The sequence below is a fragment of the Neodiprion lecontei genome, chromosome 5 (genome assembly GCF_021901455.1).
Source record: "Neodiprion lecontei isolate iyNeoLeco1 chromosome 5, iyNeoLeco1.1, whole genome shotgun sequence".
In the NCBI taxonomy this organism is placed as follows: Eukaryota; Metazoa; Arthropoda; class Insecta; order Hymenoptera; family Diprionidae; genus Neodiprion; species Neodiprion lecontei.
Genome location: NC_060264.1, coordinates 20,858,250 through 20,881,629, shown reverse-complemented (window position 1 = coordinate 20,881,629; position 23,380 = coordinate 20,858,250). Strand labels below are relative to the sequence as shown.

Below are 23,380 nucleotides of genomic sequence, written 5' to 3'. Positions count from 1 at the left end.
GGTTGTTGAGATGTAAATTCGCAAATTTAATCCACTTTTTCAGCCGTTTACTCTTTCTTGCGATACCTTTACACGTGTACAGTAACGTACTCATTCATGCCTTCCCCTTCCGACTAACTTGTTTTCGGTCCGAAACAAAATGAGAATTCAATTCTATACGAATTATGTGACAATGATTCCCAATATTTTACATCGGCTGCAACAGCAGTCATTGTCACATAATTCGTACAAAATCGAACTCGCATTTTTTTCGGACCGAAAACAAGGTAGTCGGAAGGGGAAATTAATGATGAACATTACTGTGCAACTGATTTGTTGCGCGCCGAATTCTCAATCATCAGATCTTAGTTAAATGTGAAGTTACACTTCAGCTGCTCTTGCCGTCATAATCTTTGGCGTGAAATAATATTCGATGTCGAGCAAACTCCGTATGTAAGTGCTGAGCTGAAATAAGATTGCAAGTATTTCAACCGCGGCCATTTTCACGTTTTTCGCGATGATGTAAATCCAAAATATTTGGCCGTTATTTCATGGCAAACATTTTTACCGAAGGTATAATTTTTTGTCTTCAAACATCTAATAAACACTTTTTTGTGCCCAAAAAGTCAACCCTCGAAAATCACTCGTACGTGTGTGCAAGTATTGTAAGTCACAAAATAACGGCAATCGCATTTTCACGATCGTCGAATAAACCTCACTGGGGTTATATGTAATGGATTCCTTGGTATGAGCAACATGGCGCCGAAGGTTTGTAACAGCTGATTCTTTCAGGTGATTCTAACGAATATCAGGCATTATGCAAGATGTCGGACTTTTATTTTACGACATTAAATCAATGTAAGGTAAAATATGGGGTGAAAAATCGGTTTCATAATTAAATACGATGCAGTTAGAATGGTTAGTGAATATACATATAATTCACTGCCATCAGAGATCGAATTGCGAATTTAAAGATCTCAATACCGATTCAACTTACGAAAGAAACAAACTGACGCAGTGGGGAAAAATTATGAAACTGAAACACGTCTTCTAACTACACGCGTATCGTTGGTCTGGATCAGTCTATTTTGAAACTGTTTCTTGATTTGAAAAGTTTTTGAAACAACGTGAAGTCATCAATATCAGGTACAATGATTTTTGTATCTATTTTGTTTCCTTCTACATTGCTTTCACAAAATTGAGAAAAAAAAACATCACGATTTCATACACAGTGTGATCAAGAAATCAATCTGACATTGTGGTATAAAATAACAATCATAACCATAATTATAACGTCAATGAGTAGATCAGGAGCAACGGAATGAAAAAAATTCATAAATCTTTATGCGATACCTATTTTTAACGGTAGAAATAATTCTACTAATAAATAAGCGAACAATAGGTGGTACAGAAAAATGCTATTGTTAATTAGTAGATATAGATATTATTCATATAATTCGTATAATGGCAGATAGTATGAACAGTCAGGTATATATGTATATACATAATATAGTCTTAAAAATTACTATGACACAACTCGAAATTACACCTAATATCATACAGTATAGTATGTATACTATATACATAAATTGGATCAGATATTTACAATAGTTGATTCGTTGCTTCCCGTGATCTCGCTTCTTTCTTTTCATTCTTTCAACTTTTTTTCAACCCTTTCATTTTTAACACACAATTTTTCACACAATTACGTTTTTTCTTTTCATTTTCAACGTAACTTTGTTATTTCATGTCAAAAATTCTGCGATTAAAGAAACCAAAAACATCCTGGAAATGAAACAAAATAATGAAAAGAACAAGAATACCCTAAATCAGGTGTTAGAATGACTTGTTTAATTTTTTTCATTTTCTGCTATCGCGAAAATTAAGCACAAAAAAAAAATGCATGAAAGGGCTGCCTCAAGTTATGCACATATAAATTTTTATTAAAAAAAAAAAAAAAAAAAAAAAAAAAAAAAAAAAAAAAAAAAAAAAATGAAAAAACTAATAAAAAAAAATTACGGAATAATTTGAGGGCAGTATAAAATAACACTGAAAATCATATGGCATAAACCCACCTAATTCTATGTTACATATGTATAAAATAATAAGACATTTGTACGTTTCATTTTGTTTGTTTCATTTTGTATACATAGAGGAGAGGCGGGAAAAATAGATTCCTTGTATAATCAAGTGGGACTTCAAAAAACATCAATAACGCTTAAAATATAAAGATTCCTTTAAGGGGCCCATTTTGCTCGCTTCTTCCCGATGTAAACCGAGTGAATTGCTAACGGTAGAATCGTCCGTCATCAGCTATAGTTTATTGCGCATGTGCTACAATCCGAGAGACGATGTCTGCCAGGGCGACCAACCATCATGAACGTAACCTCGAAAATTTTCAAGTTACGTTCGTCACGCCGAACTGCCGTCTAAATTTATGACGGTTGTTCACCCTGGCCAACAACTGCTTTCGAATTGTGGCGCATGCGCATTAAACTATAGCGGGCGACTGAGCATTCTATCATTAGTAATTCACTCTGTATACGTATAACTGCTGATTGACCGCAAATCGTTATTAAAATGAAGATATGTAGAGATTAAAATCAATAAATATAATATACATAAAACTAATAAAATAATGCGATCACTGGTAGAAAATTCTTTGTCACGTTAAAATTGTCACGTTGTTAACGTTTAGATAGTTTAATAAATATGTATATCATTAGGTACCGGTAAAACGAAGATATTCAACCCTAATAGGTCACACCTCGGTAGAATCGCACAACGGTTACACGGGGTAAAATTCACCCCAGTTCCAAAAAAATTATATTCTCCTTCAACAATGAGTTCTAAGAATGTAAAAAAAAAAAAAAATAAACATATCTGGTCACTGGTTAAGAATCGCAGAAAAAGCTCTCGCATCTAACCAAAGTTGATTGTTTAAATATTGTAAAATGTCAGCAAAGTTAAGGTAAAGCGAAAAAAAGTACGGATTCTTTTTTTCTTTTTATTGATTTTGGACAAAAAATAACGATGAAAGTCTATTTTTGAACTTTACAAGAAGTTTGAAAAATGTCTGGCGTGAAATTCACTCCCAGCGACCGATTAGGGTTAATATGTACTAGAAAATATCCGATTTGGGAAACGAGTAATAACGAATAACAAAAATTTTAAAAAATCACAGCTACTTGCAGCTACAGCGACGGTTAAAAATACATCGTATGAGTTATACGTGAAAAGAATTAAAATAAAGTAATTTTACAGCAGGGCGAACAAACGATAATTAAACTTGATTATTTGATAAATTTTGCGCAATGGCCTTTCGGTGTGAAGAGTATTGCGTGAAAAACAAATGGTTTTAGCAAATTCATACCGTTTCTGTCGCTTTTTTGGCCATTAACGTTACATAACGTAGAGAAATGCCGACGCGGTGAAAATTCTTTCAATCACGGGCCTTATAATCAGTCGTAAAATATAATATTATTTTTGGCATTGAAAAATTACTTTTTGAATATTTGCATCCAACTCTGAACGAGGCTAGAGAAAATATTCAACGTGGTTGAATTTATGGTCGAATTTCTCCCCCTTGTGCAAAGTGTGAATATCGTAATACGAATAATATTCGTGTTGTAAGTTATCTATATCATTATTTTTATAATCTTTTACGACGTGAATGTATAAAATATGTGTATATACCTTTTAAACCTATTCAAATCGAAGAAAAATTTCATTTTGATACCAAATTGTATCAATGTTGATTATGCGTCGTGATTTATTACGCGTGTATATTATGTAGCTCTTTGAAGTTTTCGTAATATTTTTTTCCGTGAATAATTGTTGAGTAAAGTAAAAAAAAAAAATTGTGTCAAAGATTCGAGCCAAAATGCATCGTATTCTAAGGATAAATGTACATTTCATGTGAGACAGAATCTAACTAACATGAAATTTACTGTTATTAACGCTAATAGTTCCCGTTTGATTTCATCATTAAATTAATCATTTTTTATGCTTTCTTATATGTATATACATATTAGGGTGGTGCTTATTTTGGTCATGCCTGAATTTCTTCGCATTCACCCCCCAAAAGTAATCAACATATACAGAAAATAATCTAACTAAGTCCCCAAAGTTTTCCGATAGCTCTAACGCGCCCTGCCAAGCAGTCAAATTTTTACATGGAAAAATGCATGTATTGAAGTTTTTTCAATAAAACTGTTTATTGCTTCAAAGCTGTATATCATAGAAACAATTCGTTCATTTCAAGAACTGCCTTCATTTTTCCGCTAATAACGTGATAAATATTAGATTTGCGAAAATTTGACGAGCGATTTTTTTCGCAGAGCCTTAAATCTCCTACAGAATAGCCAAAGGAAATTTTTTGATAACAATACATAGTTTTAAACTAATAACCAGTTTTCTTAAAAAAAATTTGATCCATGAATTTTTCAATACGAAAATTCGACTGTTTGGCGGAGCGTGTTAGTTACCGGAAAAATTCGGAGGCTTGCAATTAGCCACATCTTTTTCTATAGATGTTGGTTACATTTAAGGAGGTGAGTGCGAAGAAATGCTAACATGACCAACATAAGAAGCACCCTAATACATATGTAAACTAGATGCCGATTATGATGAAATAGATTTATATTACCTTTTTCATCTTGAACTGTCCATTTTTATTATATAAATTTAAAACACTTTTGCTTGTCATGCGGTATTCTAGTCTTGAATAATATCGAGTCTGCTCTGTACTGAGTATTTAAAAGCGGCATGTATCCAAAAACCTGTAGCAAGAAAACCCAAATATAAAATTACATCCTGTTTCTTGTTTCCGATTTAAATTTTTCCTCAATATGGGGGAAAATAAAATCACAAGACGTTACTTCTTACCTGAGAAAAGAAGTTTATGCACTTATGACGCTCTTGGAAATGCGTGTCGTCTTCGGAGAGTGAAACCGGACATCCGGGACACCTGAACGTCCAACGTGAAGTAACCTGGTGATCAGAAAAGTAAAGAAACGAATTCATGAAAATTAGGAAGGATTAAAGAAATATAATTAAGCATTTTGATTCTAACGGTTTCAAACACAGTGTCAAAACCTGTAAAAGACACAAAGTATTACTTTCTTCAATTCCACTCTCAATTTTTTTCACTGTACACTATTTTATATTTCGTCAAGTCATTTGTGAGCAAATGATGCTGCGAAACTTCAAGATTTACACAGAAAAAAACTCGTTGTCATTCTCAACATTTTTTTCAACTGTTCCAGAATAGCATCTTTCAGATGAAAAAAATACAAAAAATTTCTAGTGAATATTCTCGATTACTAGGATGACTATTTCTGAGCTTTTCTCAAAGAAACAGCTATTCAAAGGCGTCAAAATTTACAAAACTCATTCCCAATGCTCAAAACTTTCTGTTATATTTACCGTATTCATAAATAATACTGACATGTTGCGAAATGATAGCAAGAATACACAATAAACGGTTAGAAAATCGGGGTTGGAGCAATGAAAGATGTTTCCAAGGATAACAAGGATGGAATCGTGATTTGGGGTGTTGTTACAATAAATTATTATTGTTAGATAGAAATTAAATGTTTTCATTGAGTTGTTTTTTCCTTCTATTTGACTTTCACCTTGACGGGCGGTTTCCTCGTGATATGTGATACCAAAAAGTTCATCGCGATGTCTTCACAGTTCATATATTCGTCAACTTTATCCCTGATAGCTTGAGGCAACCAGTGAGTGTAGAGGTAAGTGTAGTGTTTGTGGAAGAATGCGGCACCGGTCAAAACCATCGACAATTCGCAGGAGTAATTCGAATTGTAATTCCATGCGTTGTGATAATTCTGATCCCAGGCATGAAAGCGACCCGGAAAACCAACGACTCTGTCACGATGCTCTCTCCAAACCCTAAAAACGCAATGGACATTCAAAAAACGGATAAATAATGCGGATGAACGAGGAAAGAGAAGAAAAAAATTCGAGCAAATCACCTGAAGCCGAACATTATTTCGTCATGTCGCAAATGAGCGTCGTCATCGATTGATAAAACCGCTTCAGTCTCGATCGCGTCAAATGGTAAAAATCTGTTGTTTAAACTGTTTCTGAGAGCCTTGATTACCTGATAGTTTGAAGGGAAAAGTATGTTGAGAATAAATAGTGAGAATCGTTCTTTAACCTTTAGAGGGCCGGCCTGGCTTCTTTTGGACCCAGCAGATAACTCGGAAACTCCACCGGACGTGTTGACTATTTATATACAAAAAATCGTACCTCTAATAAATATCGAATTTTATGGGAAAAATTCTGGCCCTCTAAAGGTTAAACTTGGTCAAGTTGGGTGTAAATGGAGAAACAGACAGTGAAAAAATTAATTTTCTCTTAATTTCTCTCTTCTTCGTTATTGCCTTTTACTTAAAGGTCGGTTGATTTTGGGTATATATCAGCAATATGTCAGCAATGAATTATTCGAGAAACCATCTTACGTGAATCGGCACTCCGATTTCTGGCCACCTCAAATCCTCCATTGGCGGTTTTGGGCTATTCCAAACGACGAGGACTTTGTTCAAATACGGCAAACCGTAAAGACGAGCCAGGGCGTTAATAAGCACCTGCTCTCTCTCGTATGTTAGCATAACAATTGTAAATTGTTCTCTAGGATGATTTCCACCCAGTGACTCGCTGAACTCCTTACCCGCTCCGCCTGCTCCTTTTCCAATCGGTCTAAAGCCAACCTCGGATCCTGCGCAAAATCAAACGCAATACTTTGATGTTTGAAATCGGGCACAAAAAATTAGAAAAAGAGAAGAACTAAACGGAAGATACAAATAAGTTTTTGGAGATTATTGTATTCGTAATTTATTCTAAGAGGATCGATTTTCAACAATAGTATACGTTTAACCCTTTGAGTCACATATTATTATTCTAAGTTGACCTTTATGCAATTTAGTTCTAGTGTCGTTGGAGGTGTTGATTACGAATCTGAAACCAGATTTTGAAAATTCAAGATGGCAGATGCAATATGCCTGGCAAAGTTTCAAATTTGATTAAATCTGGACAAAATACTGTAAGGGTTTTTAGGTTTGATGATCACAAATCTAAAATCAGATTTTGAAAATTTCAGATTGTGAGTCCAATATGCACGCCAGTCATTAGAAAATTAATTAAATTCGGACAAAAGTCTGCGCACCGGGTTTTTTTTGGGGCGCGTATGACGAATTTGAAATCTAACTATCAAAATTGAAAATGGTGGATCCAAACAATTGACATGATTTTTTTAGATTTATCGACTATAAACAAAACGAATATAAAACTTTGTTGTAGATATTGGTCGATTGGATTCATCATGTTTAATTTGCTAAACCATGTTCCGAATTCATAATCAGTGACCCTGAAAACCCCTAAGTACAGTTTTCCATCTAGATTTGATCAAACTTGAAACCTTCGTCAGCCATATTGAATCCGTAATAGTGAATATTGAAAACTGCTTTCAGATTTTATTCAGTGACCCCAAAAACATATAAGGTGTAATATATACATTCTTACAGGAGTAATTTGCTCGCAAATGAATTATTCCTTTTGTTTTGACGATTTATTTCAATCAATTTGTTCATAACAATAATGGTATATAACATATTGCAATAACTACTCGTGGGTTTTGCAGACATATAGACATATGTACTCTCAGAAATAGTAAAAAACTACACTAAAGTATTTTGAAAAGTGCTCTGAATATTTAAAGAAAAATGGATATGAAATAGGTAGTAAGAACACTTATCGTTACGCCTACGCGGAAAGAGTTGAAAGGTAAATATTTAAAGTGTCAATATTTCGAATGGCCGATGTACCGAAATTTTAAACATGCGAAAATAAAATAACGAAACATGTATTGTTTGAAAACCTATTCAAGTTTTGTCCCTCACCCAATATTCATCCAAACTAGGTCTGCGCGACTACTCAATCTATCGTTGAGTTTATTAATTGTTTGTCCAATTGATCAATGCGTGGGTTGATAAAAAAACAATCAACCAAAAAATTCGATTCATCGATTAATCGAAAACACGGTCTATGCAAGGAGCGGATTAATCGGTGTATCGCCAAAACGAATCGAACATACATAAAATATATCGATAAGTCGTAAGCCCTTTTGATTAATGTTTTTTTTTTTTTATCAATCATTCAATCTAACAACTAAAATTGCAACTAATCAAAGCTGTGATTAATCGATTAATCGAAAACATGATTGATGGAAACTCAGTTAATCAAAGTCTACAATTAACCGATTACTCTCATATTGCAAATCCAAGTGAAGCAAACCATGAAATAAACAAAATATCAAACAACTCACCAATAAACTTGGCGTCACTGGGAAGCACCGTGTCGTAAGGCAGTTGAGGATAAAGATTGAATGGATCAGCCCAGTCGTTCCAAATCATATGCCCTTGAGTAAGGAAAGTGGAGTAATTCCTCCTGAAAGATGGGGAGGGATAGGGAGGTTCAAGAGGTCCAAGGCTCTCCTCAGCCTCGGGTTCAGCAACAATATTGTCAGCTCGGAGGGGAATGAAGCTCTCGTTGAAAACGCTGGGACTTGGCGTCTGCGGGGCAGGAAGGGGAGGAATTCCAAGTCTGTCCCTGACGACGGCGACGACGGTGTCGACGGCGCCCTGAGCTACGCCCAAATACCGTTCCCAGAGGGTTCTTCCCTGCCTTCGCATAGCAAGTAAGTCACTGTCCGGAATGGCGCGGAGCAAAAAATGCAGCTCCGTGACTCTAGCCTTGGGTAGAAACACAGCTGCCCTGCGCCAGGCGACGACTTCGCCGTAGCTTAGCAGGACTTGGTCTCCGCCCAGGATGACTGGAATCGCACCGGCTCTCAGCGCCTCGTATAGTCTGGCCTGCATCAAAGTTGTAGAAAGAAAGTCGGCGTCACTTGGCGCGAGGATGAGGGCGAAGGTCGAATCCTTGAGGATCGATTTTCTCGACGAGTCAGTTCCACACAACGACCAATCAGCAATTTCAACCGATTTTCGCTCGTCCGAGGCTGGAATACACTCGAATTGAATCAGGAATTTATCCAGGGTCATTCCGGTCGTCATTTCACGCAGGTGCTGGATTATGAACACGTCCAGGTTCAACTCGTTATCCGCATCAGCGTCGTCTGAATGGCCCAACGGCGTCGTCGCGAATCGCGAAGCAGATTTCATCTCTCCCTGGAAGGACAACAGGTATTTTCGACGTGCTGGCAACATCAATGGGCAGTCTTGCCACACGTCGCCACCTGGCGGCCCAAGGATCGGCGGAACAATCAGGTCGAAATTGTCCCGGAATTGGGAACGTCGGAACGTCGATTGGACGAGCATCGATCTTCCTGTGTCTAGCTCATCAAATATGTTACCTGGAATCGTGTGTTTAACCGCGGGGAACGGCGATTTTAAAGTAACATTGCCAAGGAGTAAGTTCTCGCAGAGAGAAATTGGCAAAATAACAAGTATTCTGAGAGAAAACATGTGCAGGAGTACATTTCTTTCAAGAAAAAATATTAGCAAGAAGTAAGTTTAACAAGAAAAATGGTAAAAAGAAATAAATTTTTTGAGAAATATTAATGAACACTGACTGAAGGTAACGTGAATCCTGTAGACATAGTCTTCTGAATAAAATAATCCATTGTACAATAAAACCAAACGAACCTACCATGAGGTACCACACAAGTATGTATTTTCAACCACTATGAAGTCATTTGAAATGACGCAACGATATTTAACATATGTACTAAGCATGTCGATTTTTTTTCTTAATGCACAAACATGAGTACGACTTGGGAAACGTAAAAATAATTCTTTTTGTACCTGAACCGACAGAAAGATCCCGTCGCGCGAGATTCAGCAAGATGTGATTCCTTCCATCGCCACCCCAATAGGGGAGAGAATGCAGCTTATCAACATCCAAAGGACTCGACTTAGTGCCATGAGCTTCTGTGGATAGAGCCTCACCGACTAGAACGATATAGACGCAAGCTTCTGCCGGATTTGATGTTAAGTGTGGATTGTAGCCTAAAAATTCAATTGTTCAGTCATCATGAAATTTAAAAAAACGGCACTTGTAGTTGAAATTTCCGATTCGATCCAAGTAAAACGTTATTTCTTTATTCACATACCTAGTGTCTGCTTTATGGTAGTTTTGAGAAACCCGTCAACATCCCAAGCAGGATTAACAACAGAGTATAAATCAGGATCATAGAGGAAGACAGGAAAACCGCTGGTTAATGCACATCGGCTATGATCGAAACAATTGTGCATACGACACGAGTGAAAATGATGGCTAGGCGGAACTTTTGGTGGCAAACTGTTGACGAGCATTCTTTTTGGTGGTGCCAATTCTGGCGTGTTTCTCTCGACGGCTTCTCGCTGTGCGACTTGAGCCTGAACAACGCTGATTTTCAGCCTGTCAAGGTCAGTCTGTTGGTGAAGAAGCTCCTGCTTCAACTCGTCTATTCGCTGCGTAAAGCCACTGACTTCCATCTGAAGACGTTGACGCTTTGCCTCAAGATCTCGAAGCTCATTGCTGACCGATATTTTTATCCTCATCATCTCCTCAATCCGAGATTTAAGGTCTGATGCTTTCATCGATGTGAAATCCTCAAACGCTTCGAGTTTTGATCTCGTTCGATGGATGTCGATGTTCGGAGAATCTGACTCAACCTGAGCGCGAAAGGAGGGCAAAACCATTGAGTGAAAAAACGCATTTGGTACAAATTTAATGAACAAAAAGATCTCGGACAGTCATCTAATGTTATGCTTCATCGTTCATCGCTATGTTCACTTTCTGTTTGCATTAATATTCACAATCAAAAGGTTTAAATTGGTTTTCACCTTTTATACTTCTAAATTCAAACTCTGGTATATGTTAAGTTCTTTACTATAATATCGATATTGATCGTATTTCAAAATTGCCATAAGATTTTCTTTAAATACATTAATTATTTATCATACTTCAGTTTATTATACTTCCATTCGACAAATTAATCGATCTACGAGGCCAAATAATCGATGATTCGAGAAGCGAATACTTTAAAAGGATGATGAATCGATTGATCAAAAAACGATTAGTCAAAGCGTTAATTATTCGACTTATCAAAAAATAATTACTTCGAAGGACCAATTAATTGCCATAACCCTGCTAAATACTGACTACTAGAATTTCAAACCGTTAAAACACGATGGCATATTTTTATTTATTACTTTATTATTTTTGTGATAAACAATCCCTACAGCATGGACATCTCGATAAATTTCAAATTCCAGCAACCTGTCTTTTACGGGTCAAGAAAAAAATAAGCAAATTAAATATGCACGCAACCTTGGATAGATAATAATGCGTAAAGAGTGGCACAATGAAGAGAATGACTGGAACCAGAATGATTATTCTAGAGAGTTTGATGTGCGAGCGCCAGTGGAATGTCTCAATTCGTCCGCTGCCCACGGAATGATAAGTGGGACCTCCATCATACAATCCTCCGATCATATTTGCAAGCTTGAATCCAGCGAGGATTCGCCCCTAGTTATCAATGAGGGTCTAAAATCATTTTTCCCTTCAAAGTTGGCCAGATCTAATTTCTGAAAAAAAATTCATCAACACTTAGAAATAGGTTAATAGAGATCAAGTTTGGTTAAGTCTGTAATTGAGCTAAGCTGGCTGGAGGACGCTCATGACTTGTTGCTGATAACCTTTTTGAGCATTCTTTTTTTTTCCTCTGGTTTAGAGAAGACATTGACGCAGAGTATGAAGAAAATTTCTCTTTGCAGGTTATGAATTATGAATTTTCTGCAGAATAACAAGCTTCATATACTCTATTCGTTATTCACACTAATACGTATGTTGCTACTCACCTGTTTTTATAAGCAGAACCACCGGGATCAACTCATCTTCTATCAGTGGGTTGTGTTACTCTTCGAATTGATGTAATCAACTCTGAAGTGTGGTCTGTGGTTTCATTCCATAGCGTTACTACCACCACAGGATAGACACGACACTTTGGTTCACGGCATGTATGTACATACATACATACCATGTACGGACACTTATCTATCTACACCTTCAATCACATCATATCCCTAGAAATTTTACGACCCGATGGTGGATGAGCACCGTTTGCACCGCTCTCGCAGGCCGGGCGCCGTAATTCCGTTTTGTTTGCTGCTCAGCCAGGCCTATGACTGTATTTTCACGTGTATTAAGACGTGTTGACACGGTGCTAGAAATCGGTCCGAATTCTCGGATACAGGTTTAGTAACTTAAATTTCACCATCATTTTGCGCTCGGAGGAATCCAGACAGCGCTGCGGTCGAAAACGTGAAGTTGAATGGTAGTTATTTACATGTTACCAACAGTGCAGAATCCTAAATAGATAAAGCGATTGAATCATAACCTCTATTGTGCTCGAAAAGGTAACTTGAATGTTTTCTATTTAATATTGTGATTTCTCATTCCTATATGTATATTAATCAGCTCCCTGCAACTCTGTGTTTCAGAAAACGAGTCTATGTTGTCACACTCGGTAGAGAGCGTTAGTAGTACAGTTGCGCGGTTTGCGATATATATCAGTGGGTTTGCGCGATTACCTTTACGGCCTTTACAGAGTGCAACCCGTGCAACTGCACTACTAGCGCCTTCAATAAGAACTAACATTATGTGACATACTAGGTTACTCTTTTTACTTTTTCGCTCGATCTAGTTGCAGGGGGCTGATATTAATTAATCTATTTCTAATAATAGAACATGCTGCATCCAGCTAAGGTCCCGCTGTTGCTGCACGTCAGAATCTAGCCCACATCTAGTCTATGGCTGCTACCTGCCGCGCGGCATCTTGCCATTCTCTGATTGGTTAAACTATCATCACACTACGTTCGAAGCGTTCCGAAACTAGTCGCAGAACGCCGGTTAAGAATCGAGTGCCGTGATTGGCTGAGAAGGTCTCGTTGGCTGCCGCCTAAATTCACATTTAAACCCGCCGTTGCGACACTGAATAACAGTTGGATGCAGTTATAGCGGTTTACCTCGTGATGGTCTCGCCATTCAGAATTTAGAAAGAAGTGTTTAACGTCGTTCAATTTCACCGCCGATGGTGGAAAATATATGCCAAAATCTTTCTTTGATTGATGCAATCGGTTTTAAACGCACGGCTTATCCTTACAACGATATTATTCGTTACTCTTTTTAGGTTGCATCGAATTCACCGTGAATTGCCGGTCACGCGATGCACATAAAACAGGTAAAAAGTCTAAAGAAAATATTGTTAGAATTGTGAACATTTCTCTAACGTCTGACTGTCTGATCGACTGATGCTTTAATTTCATTTTTAATCACGTGTCCAGGTTATAATACAGGGCTTCAGATCCTACAAGGAGCAAACTATCGTCGGTCCCTGTGACCCTGGACACAATGTCATTGGTGAGTCGAAATTTTGCAGTTCCTACTCTTCATTCAACCCTAGAATACAATGAACACTTACTCTTTGCACTCCTGAAAATCTTACTGTGTTGTATCAAAGTTTGCATGATATATTTTTGTCACAAGACCCATCAAGTTTTATGTTTACTATATATTCTTCCTGTCGACAACATACTACCAATATTTGAGCACAATTTAATCAATAGTCAATCCCTGGTCAATGCTTTCATTCATTGGTTAAAAATTGTATTGCCAAACTAGTCATCGTTCTGTACATGTCATCTCACATATGAAGGTCATTTTGTACGTACCAGTCATTAGGGCAAAAATCTATGATCATTGATTTTATCACAGAGATAATTGCACACCGAATATATATTAATTTATTACTTCTGTCAGTTGCAAGGATGTATTTGAAAATATAAATGGTGAAAATATTGAAATTATGACCGACAGTTCAAATATTGATACTTTATTAGGTTGAGCATATATTTGTTGTACTTCACTTTATACAATGGCTTATTTTATTCAGAAAACCATTTTCTACAACTTCACTAAAACACCTGTTTCATCAGGTTGGTATCATTAAATATCTAATTATACAACATTAAATTGATATAACAATCTATTTTAATGAAGTTGTAGCAAATAGACTGTTGAATAAAATGAACCATTGTAAAGCGAAATCGAATACATCTCTGAAACTCCAAATAATTTTCAAGCGATTTGAAACGAATCATTAATATCCAAGCTTTGGTTCATATTTTCAGTGCTTTCTGTTATTATATTTCTAAATGGATCTACATAGAGAATTGAATGCAATAATTTGATAAATATTCAGCGTACGTCTAACTCATAATAAAATTGATCTTATTTTCTTCGAATCATCTAGTAGGAAATGATTATTATACGTTCGTTTCAACCCTGTTTTACAGTGGGCAGGAACGGATCAGGAAAGAGCAATTTCCTTCAAGCTATTCAGTTTGTTCTTAGTGACGAATATGCTCACCTGGGTTCCAACGCCCAATCTCTTCTCCACGAGAGTTTGGGCCCACGAGTTATTTCAGCCTATGTTGAAATCATTTTTGACAATTTTGACAGACGGCTGCCGGTGAGTGAATCAGATCTATTGGGCAATTATTTATCAGATGTGAAAAATTGAAAATCAATGTCTGCTCAATTAAATAGAATTTCCCTTTCACTGTGCAAATGTGGAAGAACATGGGAGTTAATAGAATTGTTATGAATTGTTGAATAACAACTATCTGCTCTCAAATTTCATTGGATTGAATGCTGAAAATCCTGACCCCCTCACGCCTCTATAGCGGCTTCCGGGCTGGGGCGCAAAATTCAAACCTGTATTATAATGTTTTCACTATTGTTGGTTATACAATAATCAATATCGTAAGAATATTTATCTAAATAAAACATTAAGTTGATATTTCATAATCAGCATATGTGAAAACATGTTTACCATAATTTATGTGGTTAGAAGAAAAAAAATACTTCATTTGTTTTATATCAATTTATTTTACAAACACCAAGGTGAGTATTTGGAAAATGAAAAATAGTCAGCATACTTACGTGTCAATGCGTGGTTTTTTTTTTTTTTTTTGTTTTGTTTTGATTTTGATGTTCACTCAATAAAATATGATAACAATTTATTATATTATTGTAATAAAAACAACGTTGGTCTCGTTCCCACTTCCTCTAACCCCCACGCTCTAACTACTCACCGATACGCGTACTGTCATGAAAAACATTCACAATAACATTTTCATGAAACAATTTAAAGCCATTAAAGTGGCTTCCGATCTTCTGAAATTTAAGAACAATCGTCGTCGGATTGTAATAAAAGAAATAAGAAATTCAAATGCGAGCAATTAACTATGCGACAAGTTTGAACTGACTTTTCGCCGCGAAAAAATAAAAAATTTTCTTCCACAATGATAAATTGATCGATTCTCATACAACGGCTGATTATAAATTGATGTGAACGATACGTTTCGTAATTTCTGAGTGGAATACGTGATTAAAATCAAATATTTGAGATTTGTGCCTCTTATCACGCAGATTGAAAGGAACGAGGTTAGTTTAAGGAGAGTGATCGGCTCTAAAAAGGATCAGTATTTTCTGAGTGGGAAACTGGTGAACCGTAACGAAGTTATGAACTTGCTGGAATCCGCGGGATTCTCTAAATGCAATCCATACTACATAGTGAAACAGGGAAAGGTAAGTGAGTTTCGAATCGGTAGAACAACGCGTTTGCACAAACCGATTCTGTGATTAGAGGAATTTCAAACATACCAGAACAACATTAAAACGTATTTTTGACCTCATTTTCGTCAGATAAATGAAATGGCAATGGCGTCGGACTCTCGAAGATTGAAACTTCTTCAAGACATTGCTGGAACCCGAGTTTATGACTCCAAACGAAACGAGTCGAACTCTCTCCTCAAGGAGACGCAGGGAAAAATCGTAAAGATTGAGGATTTACTTATAACCTTAGGTGAGGCAAATTTTAACTGCTTCACTAAATCATCGAAAATTGTCTTTCGTACACTTGGCCAACATATTGAATTTAAATTAGCTCAAAATTGGTAATGCTAACAGAACGAAATATTGAAGAAAAATCACTAATTTGCAACTTTAAAATGACGATGAAGATGTCTAGTTTTTAGAATTCCAAATATGCTTTGCTTTATCACGTTTCACTGAATTTCAGCGCTGATCTGGCGTGTTATATATATTTTGTGACGTCACAAGCAGGGGCATTTCATCGCCGAACTGTGCGAGAATGGGGGTAAGAATCTGACTAGAAATTTTTTTAAATCGTAGCTCGAATAAAAGTCTGCGTCTCTAGCTCAGTCATTGTTAAATGTAGATCCCTGATGATGTTTATTACGAATAATGATGAAATAAACAAAAACACGTCACATCAAACATGCCCGATTGGAATTACCGACTCGTTGAATATTCACCGCTTCTACGATTTTGGAATTTCTTTCACTTCCAACAGGGAGTTAGAGATGTAGAAAAGCACACACGTAATCCGGCAAAACCTATTCCATTAGTTAGCTTTCCGAAAATGTAGCACGATTCGACAAGGATATTTTCAGGCGACAGGAGCCCGTTTGTGATGAACTTAAAAATTATATTCATAGGTTGGATCTAACGAAACAGACCAATGAAATCAGCGGCCTTAGTTCAACGTTGAACGTCCAGAAGCACTGTAAGTGCTTATGACGTCACGAAATATATATTTGCAAACCAGGCCAGTGGCGTCTTACAATTGTATGACAACGATTTTTGTATGAGCGTGTACATGGTTGAAAAAATGGGTGAATTTTCGAAATTTACATCTCCACAACCAATCATTTTATTCGATTGCGGTTTGTTTCATAAACAAGTATGTAGATCGAGTTTAACTTGCACAATTTTTTCAATTAAAATCAACCAACACAAAGCATTTTTATTGACAATAACGTAAATCATTGTGCTTGGTGACATGTTTTTCCGTGTCCATGATATCTCGAAAACGGCTCGACTGATTTACTTTTTATTTGAAGAGAGTATTCTTGGATAGTTCATATCTTTTTTTGCGTTGGAGTAAATTTTTCTTTCTTACTTTTTTAACCAATCGATGACCATTTGAAATTGAAATTCGATATTTTACTCGAATCTAGCCCCATTTTGAAATCTAATCAACAAGAAAATATGAAGATAAAATGAAAAACGGGACGGTAGCAAAGAGGATAAACTATCCAACAATACCGTCGACCAATTTTACGCAATTCGGTTCAGTCGTCTTTGAAGTATCCAAAAAATGTACCGAGCGGAATGTTCAATACTATTGTCAATACTGCAATGCTTTGTATTGATTGATTCTTATGAAAAAATATGCAAGTAAAGCTTGATCTACACGTTTTTGGATAAAACAAAGCCTAATCGAATTATATTTTTAGTGGTCGTGCTATAAATTCTAAAAATTCACCCATTTTTCAGTCATCTACCGACACCTCACTAATTTAATTTTAAAAAAACTTTAATTTTATCACCATCGCTTAGAGCCATCTTTTCCCATTTTCTCATTTTCTCATTTTCTCATTTTAATTTAAAAATCTGAAATCACATAGCCGAGCAATTGAAAAATTTGGACGGAGAAAAAGAGGAGCTTAAAGAGTACAATCGTTTGGACAAGATTCGTAGATGTTTGGAGTATATTATTTACGATCGGGAGCTAAAATCGTTGAAGGAGAAACTAGAAGAGTTCGAAGAAACTCGCCACGCGTGTAACGTGGTACAAGCAGAACTTGAAGCTGACGCAAAAACAGCCGAGGAGGCTGCTCGCTCTGCCGCAAAGAAATTGAAGGAATTAAAGAGGGAAGCTAGAGCGGAAAAAGATCAACTCGACAGGCTAAAGTAATTTCCGAGATAATTGTTTCCCAAATTTAATGTTTATCTGTTGGTTATTTCGTTGCTAACTTTTTAATTTCATAAATCATTCCGATTAGAGAGTTTTGGAACTCAGTGAAAATGTGACGAAAAAAAGCAGAGTTGACTCACACATTGTGCCAAAATTCTGTTTTGAAAAATCGTCAAATTTTGCTGAAATTATTAATACAAGAGGTCAGAGATTCATCAGATTATTTCAATGTCTTGAACATTAAAATTTAATGGTTTTGTGACGCAAGTCGTTAATCTTGTGCTAACGAATACAAGAAATCTGTTTTCTTCGTACAATTTAAAGACATACAGCGCTACTGTAACATTACGAAAAATGTTGCAATGTTGAAAAATATAAGATTATACCTTGTTTTCCAAATTATTAGTGCTGATCATCAGCAACTGCTCAAAGAGAAAATGAAGTTGAGATTGACGATACAAGACTTGAAGATTGAAGTCAGTGGCGACTGCAAGGCCAAAGAAAAAGCCGAGGAAGAGTTGAATGCGCTTAGAGTAAAAATCAAGAAGTCTGAACAAGATATGGAGAAGATCAGACCTGAGGTAAAAAAAAGAGAGGATTTTTATGCACCAAAAATGAAAAATCGCTTTAAATTTTCCGATTTTCATCTGTTGAACTTGCTTAGAAAGTTTGACAATACGGCTCTACTCAATTAGAAATGAACTATCATCGATATCTCCGTTCAATACAACGGTTTTGTTCAACAACAAGGCAACTACGATTTTCGTTCATCACTTGAATGCGTATTTTCTGCGTATTTTTCAGTATGAGATTGTAAAACAACGCGAGCAGGAATACAGCAGGGAATTGGCAATGAATGAACGAAAGCGCAAGGAGCTTTACGTCAAAGCAGGCAGAGTGACCTTGTTTAAAACCAAGGTGAATAGAGCTAAGTTGGACTAGACTCGAAATTTTTTGAACTATTCCAAGCGACGTGAAAAAGCTTCTCACTTTCCCTCACATCTGTTTTACATGAAAATTGTTTCCTTATCTGAATTTTTTTCCCTCTTTACATTAAATTTCTTGCGCATTTATAGAAGGATTTTTCGAAGCGTACGGAATCTATACTCGTATGATGAAATTTTCTGTCATTTTTGGATAATTGTTGTTCGTCCTGATTGCAGTTTCGTTTCTGTTTGCAGAAGTTTATTTTGTCGCACTGACACAATTTTCAATTCTACAGTTGGTTTTAATTTGATATACGAAATTCATTTCGGTGCATGGATGATAAATATTGTCCCGTTTTCTGATTACACATCACACGATGAGATGAATTATTCACGATTATAGGAAGAAAGAAATAAATGGATAAAATCTGAATTGGATCAGCTGAGAGGACACATCGTTGAGAAAGAAACTTATCGCGCAGCGCTAGCTGAGGATTTAAAAGTAGATAAGGATAAATACGCTGATCTTGAGAAAAAAATCGCAGAGCCCGCAAAAGACGTGAAAGATCATATGAAAAGTATCGAAGAGCGCAGTAAAAACTACAAAGAACTAATATTGCAGAAAAATCAGTGCCAAGCGAGAATCAAGGATCTGTAAGTTCGCTAACAATTGTTTTTTTACTATTTCTAATTTTCTTCTACTTTTTCCACGCAAGAGAACTCGATTCGGTTTATCTCTCAGTCTGAAAATAGTTTCCCGCTGAATTTCGATAGCAATTTTCTTCTTCTTTCGCTTCGAAATGTCGACTTTTATCTGCAGAAGCCTTTTTGGTTTACAGAATTTGTTTTGACTCTACAGGATTTTTCGAATACTTCTAACGATGTTCTGTATTATTTTTGCAATGCACTTTTATCCGAACAATTTATTTTTGCCCGTATAAGAATCACCCAAAAAAAAAAAATTGTCCGCGAATTTTGTGGGAAAATCACCGTGGAAATAAAATCGCGTATGAAAAGTTCGGGAAGATGGATAATACGTAAAATTTGCCGGTTTCTAAAGTTATGATTACGCCGTGCGAACAAATGCTATAATTAGTTATTTTCGTTAAGATACCGCCGATTCAGTGTGCTAGAGCAGAGGCAAAATGAATTAAAAGAAGATATGACAAAGCAAGATCAACTCTTGAGACGGGTCGTTGGTAAGTCGACGTTGAATGCAATAGACAGCGTTCGCAAAGTGCTGAACACGTTTCGGTGAGTAAAAAAAAATTGAGATGCTCACCCCTCCTTCTATTGCGTTGATTCTCAACATGCACCGTGCAACTTTTCCCTGATAATTGAGTATGCATTTTGTCAAAATCATTTTTTGCTTTTCCCCACAATTTCTTATTTCGAGTCTCAGAAGAAATACCTTTTTTTGGAACGCGCACTATTGCACTGACTTGTTCTTAAATTTTCGTCTCTATAAATTCTGTAGCTAAATTTTTCAACTTGCAATACCCAAAACTGTACGATATGACTTTTAGAGTAAAAATAGATAATTTTTCACATTTTTTTTTTACCCGAGTCAAAATCAAAGTGAAATTGCATATAAGAAAACCAGCTGCGTCTTATAGATGGATGTTTCAAAGCTATTCTGTAATTTTCTCAAATAAGAAATTCAATCAAAACTGTCAATTAGTCGTTTAATTGAAAAACCGGTGATTATTCGGAAAAACATTTAATTCATTAATAAAGAAAGCAGACAAAAGATTAATCGATCGATCGAAAACGTCGATTTGTCGATCAATCGATTATTGATACGGTTCTCTGCATAATGCAAACTTCGTCACGTTATCGGTATTTCGTAACTTTTCTTTAACCCTTCATTAAGCGCGTCAGCTTTCGTAGCGCCAGTAATCGCGTTGGATTTTAGGATTTTAAGCCCGTTTTCTTAACGCACTATTTTCATATGGAATACAAATAAAAGGTTTTATCCTGAAAATTGTATTTGTCCATGCGTCTGGTAATAACAATTTACAGGTTGCACATTTCAAATTCATTGCTAATCATATATAAACCTTATATCACTTCGGAAGTCGAAGACCCGGAAAATTTCACCCCTATGTACGTGTGACGTACAGAGAGACTATCGCGGGTTTTTTGCGAAGACGAACTCGTCCGATATCTGCTCTATTCGGAGCTCGCGACGCAACTGCCGCTCGCTTCTACATCGCTCAGCGCGCTTACTCGCCGCCGCGCATGCGCAGTAAAGACGGTCGCAATCCGCTACCCCTAGTATGGCGGGTAGAGGTAAGGAGAAGTATCTCAAATGGGTTATCAACTGAAGAAGTGTCCGCCAAAAGCAGCAAATAGGGGTTCAAAGAGTGACCACAATGGCGCTCGTAAGCTATAATGGTACCAATCTGATTGGCGGTTTGTGGAACTTTTTCCGCAGCAACGCCATTTTAATTTGCCTCTACTTTACTATCTAATACTTACACTTAACCACTTGCGGCTTCGAAATGAATGATGAAAAGAACGCGCCAACATAGATAATGGCTTGTTGGAAGATTCTTGGGAGGTACTGAAAATATCAGCGACAGAAAAATTTTATCTGTAGCAGCCGAGAAAAAATTCAAGGCCTGGGGTCTTTACAGCCCCCACACGCCTAATGAAGGGTTAATCGTATTCCATTTCTCCGTTTCGAAATTATTTTTCATCGTGTGTAAAACATGACTCGTATGTGAAAAATTATTCTTGCACTTAGAAGTAAAACATTTTATTGTAAGAAATAATTCAAAGATGAGCAACGCTTTTCTTTCCGTTACCAACACAACGCTTTAAGTAATCCATTAATGAGACAAAAATTTCGAATTAGCGAGCGCGGTGATTCGGAGGACGAATTGCAATCCTACTACGGACTCTTAGTGGATACTTTTCAATGCGGAGAAGCTCTTCACACGGCGGTCGAGGTGTCCGCAGGAAATAGACTGTTCTATCACGTCGTCGAATCCAACGTACTCGCTTCCAAAATTCTTAGCGAAATGAATAAACAACGATTGCCCGGCGTTGCTGATTTCATGCCGTTAGATCGTCTTTTGGTACGACGCGTCGATTATCCCAAAAACAGCGACGCGATTGCACTGATCTCTCAACTAAATTATGATCCCAAATATGACAGAGCTATCAGGCGAGTAATTTTAATCTTAGTGTTTCATCATAGTCTTAAATCTTAATTTTTTTCTCCTCTCTTTGCTCTAATTTGTGCGAATAACAATGGTATATATTTTTTTGTCATCACTTATAGAGTAGGAGTCAAGAAATTTTTCCTTTCAATCGTTTTGTGTTCGTGCAGTTGTTACGATACTTCTAGTCATAGGATTTTTATCAACCTACTTTGCTCAATTTTATCTTCGCACATTCGAGAAAATCTACTATTTTTCACTTATTTTCTTAAAACTTATCTTACGCTCCAAATTTAGTTCTGAATTAGTAAATTAACGAAAATTTGAATAAAACCGTTTAATCATCCCGTACAATTAAATCAATTCTCTTCAAAACAATGGCGAATCTCGTATTTGCAGATTCGTTTTTGGGCGAACTTTAATTGCCAGAAATTTAGGGACGGCCGTGGCTTTGGCTCGCTCTTCGGGATTAGACTGCGTCACTTTAGAAGGCGACCAAGTTTCCCCCAGGGGAATGATCACTGGAGGCCACTTTAACGCAAAGCAGTCTCGTCTGAATATATACAAATTGAGAACCAAGCTCAAAACTGCCTCAGAGCTCAAAACTGTCACAGATGAAATCGCAAATGTCGAACAGGAGATCGAGGCCACCAACGAAAGTTTGAATTTTTGCATCGCGGGCGTACAGAAAATCGAACTGAAAGACAGAATCTCGAAGTTAGTAAATTTCGATAGATTTCACCCATTCAATTGCTAATTCTTCCAGGCTTGTTCCTTCTTTTTTGTTCAACCCAAAATTCAACCAACCAACTTTCTCCCCTGCATAAATGAATAAATTCTTCAGGGAATCACTTTCGATATTTTCATTACAATCTGATTAAGAAGCAATCAGATACTTGTGGATCTTGTTGGGTGCTCCGAAGTAATCATCGTCTGTAATCATTATCATATATCAATTGATATTTTAGAGATATAATAGACAACTCAACGGCCAATATAAGACTGCTGAGAGAGGAACTCGAGATTGTCGAAAAATCTCGTACGTCAAAAATGCAAATTTTGGCGCAATGCTCCAATGATCTCGAAGCGTTGAACGCGACTAAGGAGAGTCTAGAAAATGAATTCAACCAGGAACTGGCAATTGAGCTGTCCGAAGAAGACCAAAAGAAGGCAAGCAAAAAGGGATCGATTATTTTATAAATACATTTTACTATTTATTCCAACCTGGCGAAAAGACTTTTTTCTGAAAGTCGAATTACTAGAAAATATACTCTAATTTTGTATTCTTGAAAAATATTCAGTCTCCGGGTGAATTTTCTTTTACATTTTTTTCTTTCATTTTCAGATCAAGACACTTAACGAAGAAATAATGCGTTTGACAAGACTGAACAAAGAGGCTTTCACTAAGCGGGTACAGTTAGAGATGGAAAAAAACA

General features: G+C 36.5%; 2 protein-coding genes across 3 annotated transcripts; one reads left to right on the top strand and one right to left on the bottom strand.

The window, feature by feature from the left end:
• Nucleotides 1–1,960: 1,960 nt before the first annotated feature.
• On the bottom strand, nt 1,961–12,130 carry LOC107220580 (exostosin-3). 2 transcript variants are annotated; one of them, XM_015659237.2, is made up of 10 exons: nt 11,865–12,130; nt 11,335–11,591; nt 10,133–10,676; nt 9,825–10,028; nt 8,327–9,373; nt 6,465–6,721; nt 5,976–6,103; nt 5,616–5,892; nt 4,867–4,971; nt 1,961–4,760 (listed from the first exon to the last, which is right to left on the bottom strand). In XM_015659237.2, exons 2-10 carry the CDS (start codon nt 11,497–11,499, stop codon nt 4,656–4,658), a joined length of 2,832 nt encoding a protein of 943 aa, XP_015514723.1. In that variant the 5' UTR covers nt 11,500–11,591; nt 11,865–12,130; the 3' UTR covers nt 1,961–4,655. The 2 variants fall into 2 exon arrangements, with proteins under 2 accessions (XP_015514723.1, XP_046598189.1); XM_046742233.1 differs by lacking the exon at nt 11,865–12,130 and adding an exon at nt 11,703–11,831.
• LOC107220577 (structural maintenance of chromosomes protein 3-like) lies at nt 12,116–23,144 on the top strand. Its single transcript, XM_015659234.2, has 14 exons — nt 12,116–12,422; nt 12,751–13,246; nt 13,350–13,425; nt 14,361–14,536; nt 15,499–15,657; nt 15,775–15,934; nt 17,562–17,847; nt 18,258–18,432; nt 18,656–18,769; nt 19,181–19,431; nt 19,888–20,031; nt 21,638–21,949; nt 22,344–22,661; nt 22,913–23,144. The coding sequence occupies exons 2-14, from the start codon at nt 13,232–13,234 to the stop codon at nt 23,142–23,144; spliced, it is 2,418 nt and encodes an 805-aa protein (XP_015514720.2). The 5' UTR covers nt 12,116–12,422; nt 12,751–13,231.
• The last annotated feature ends 236 nt before the right edge of the window (nt 23,145–23,380 follow it).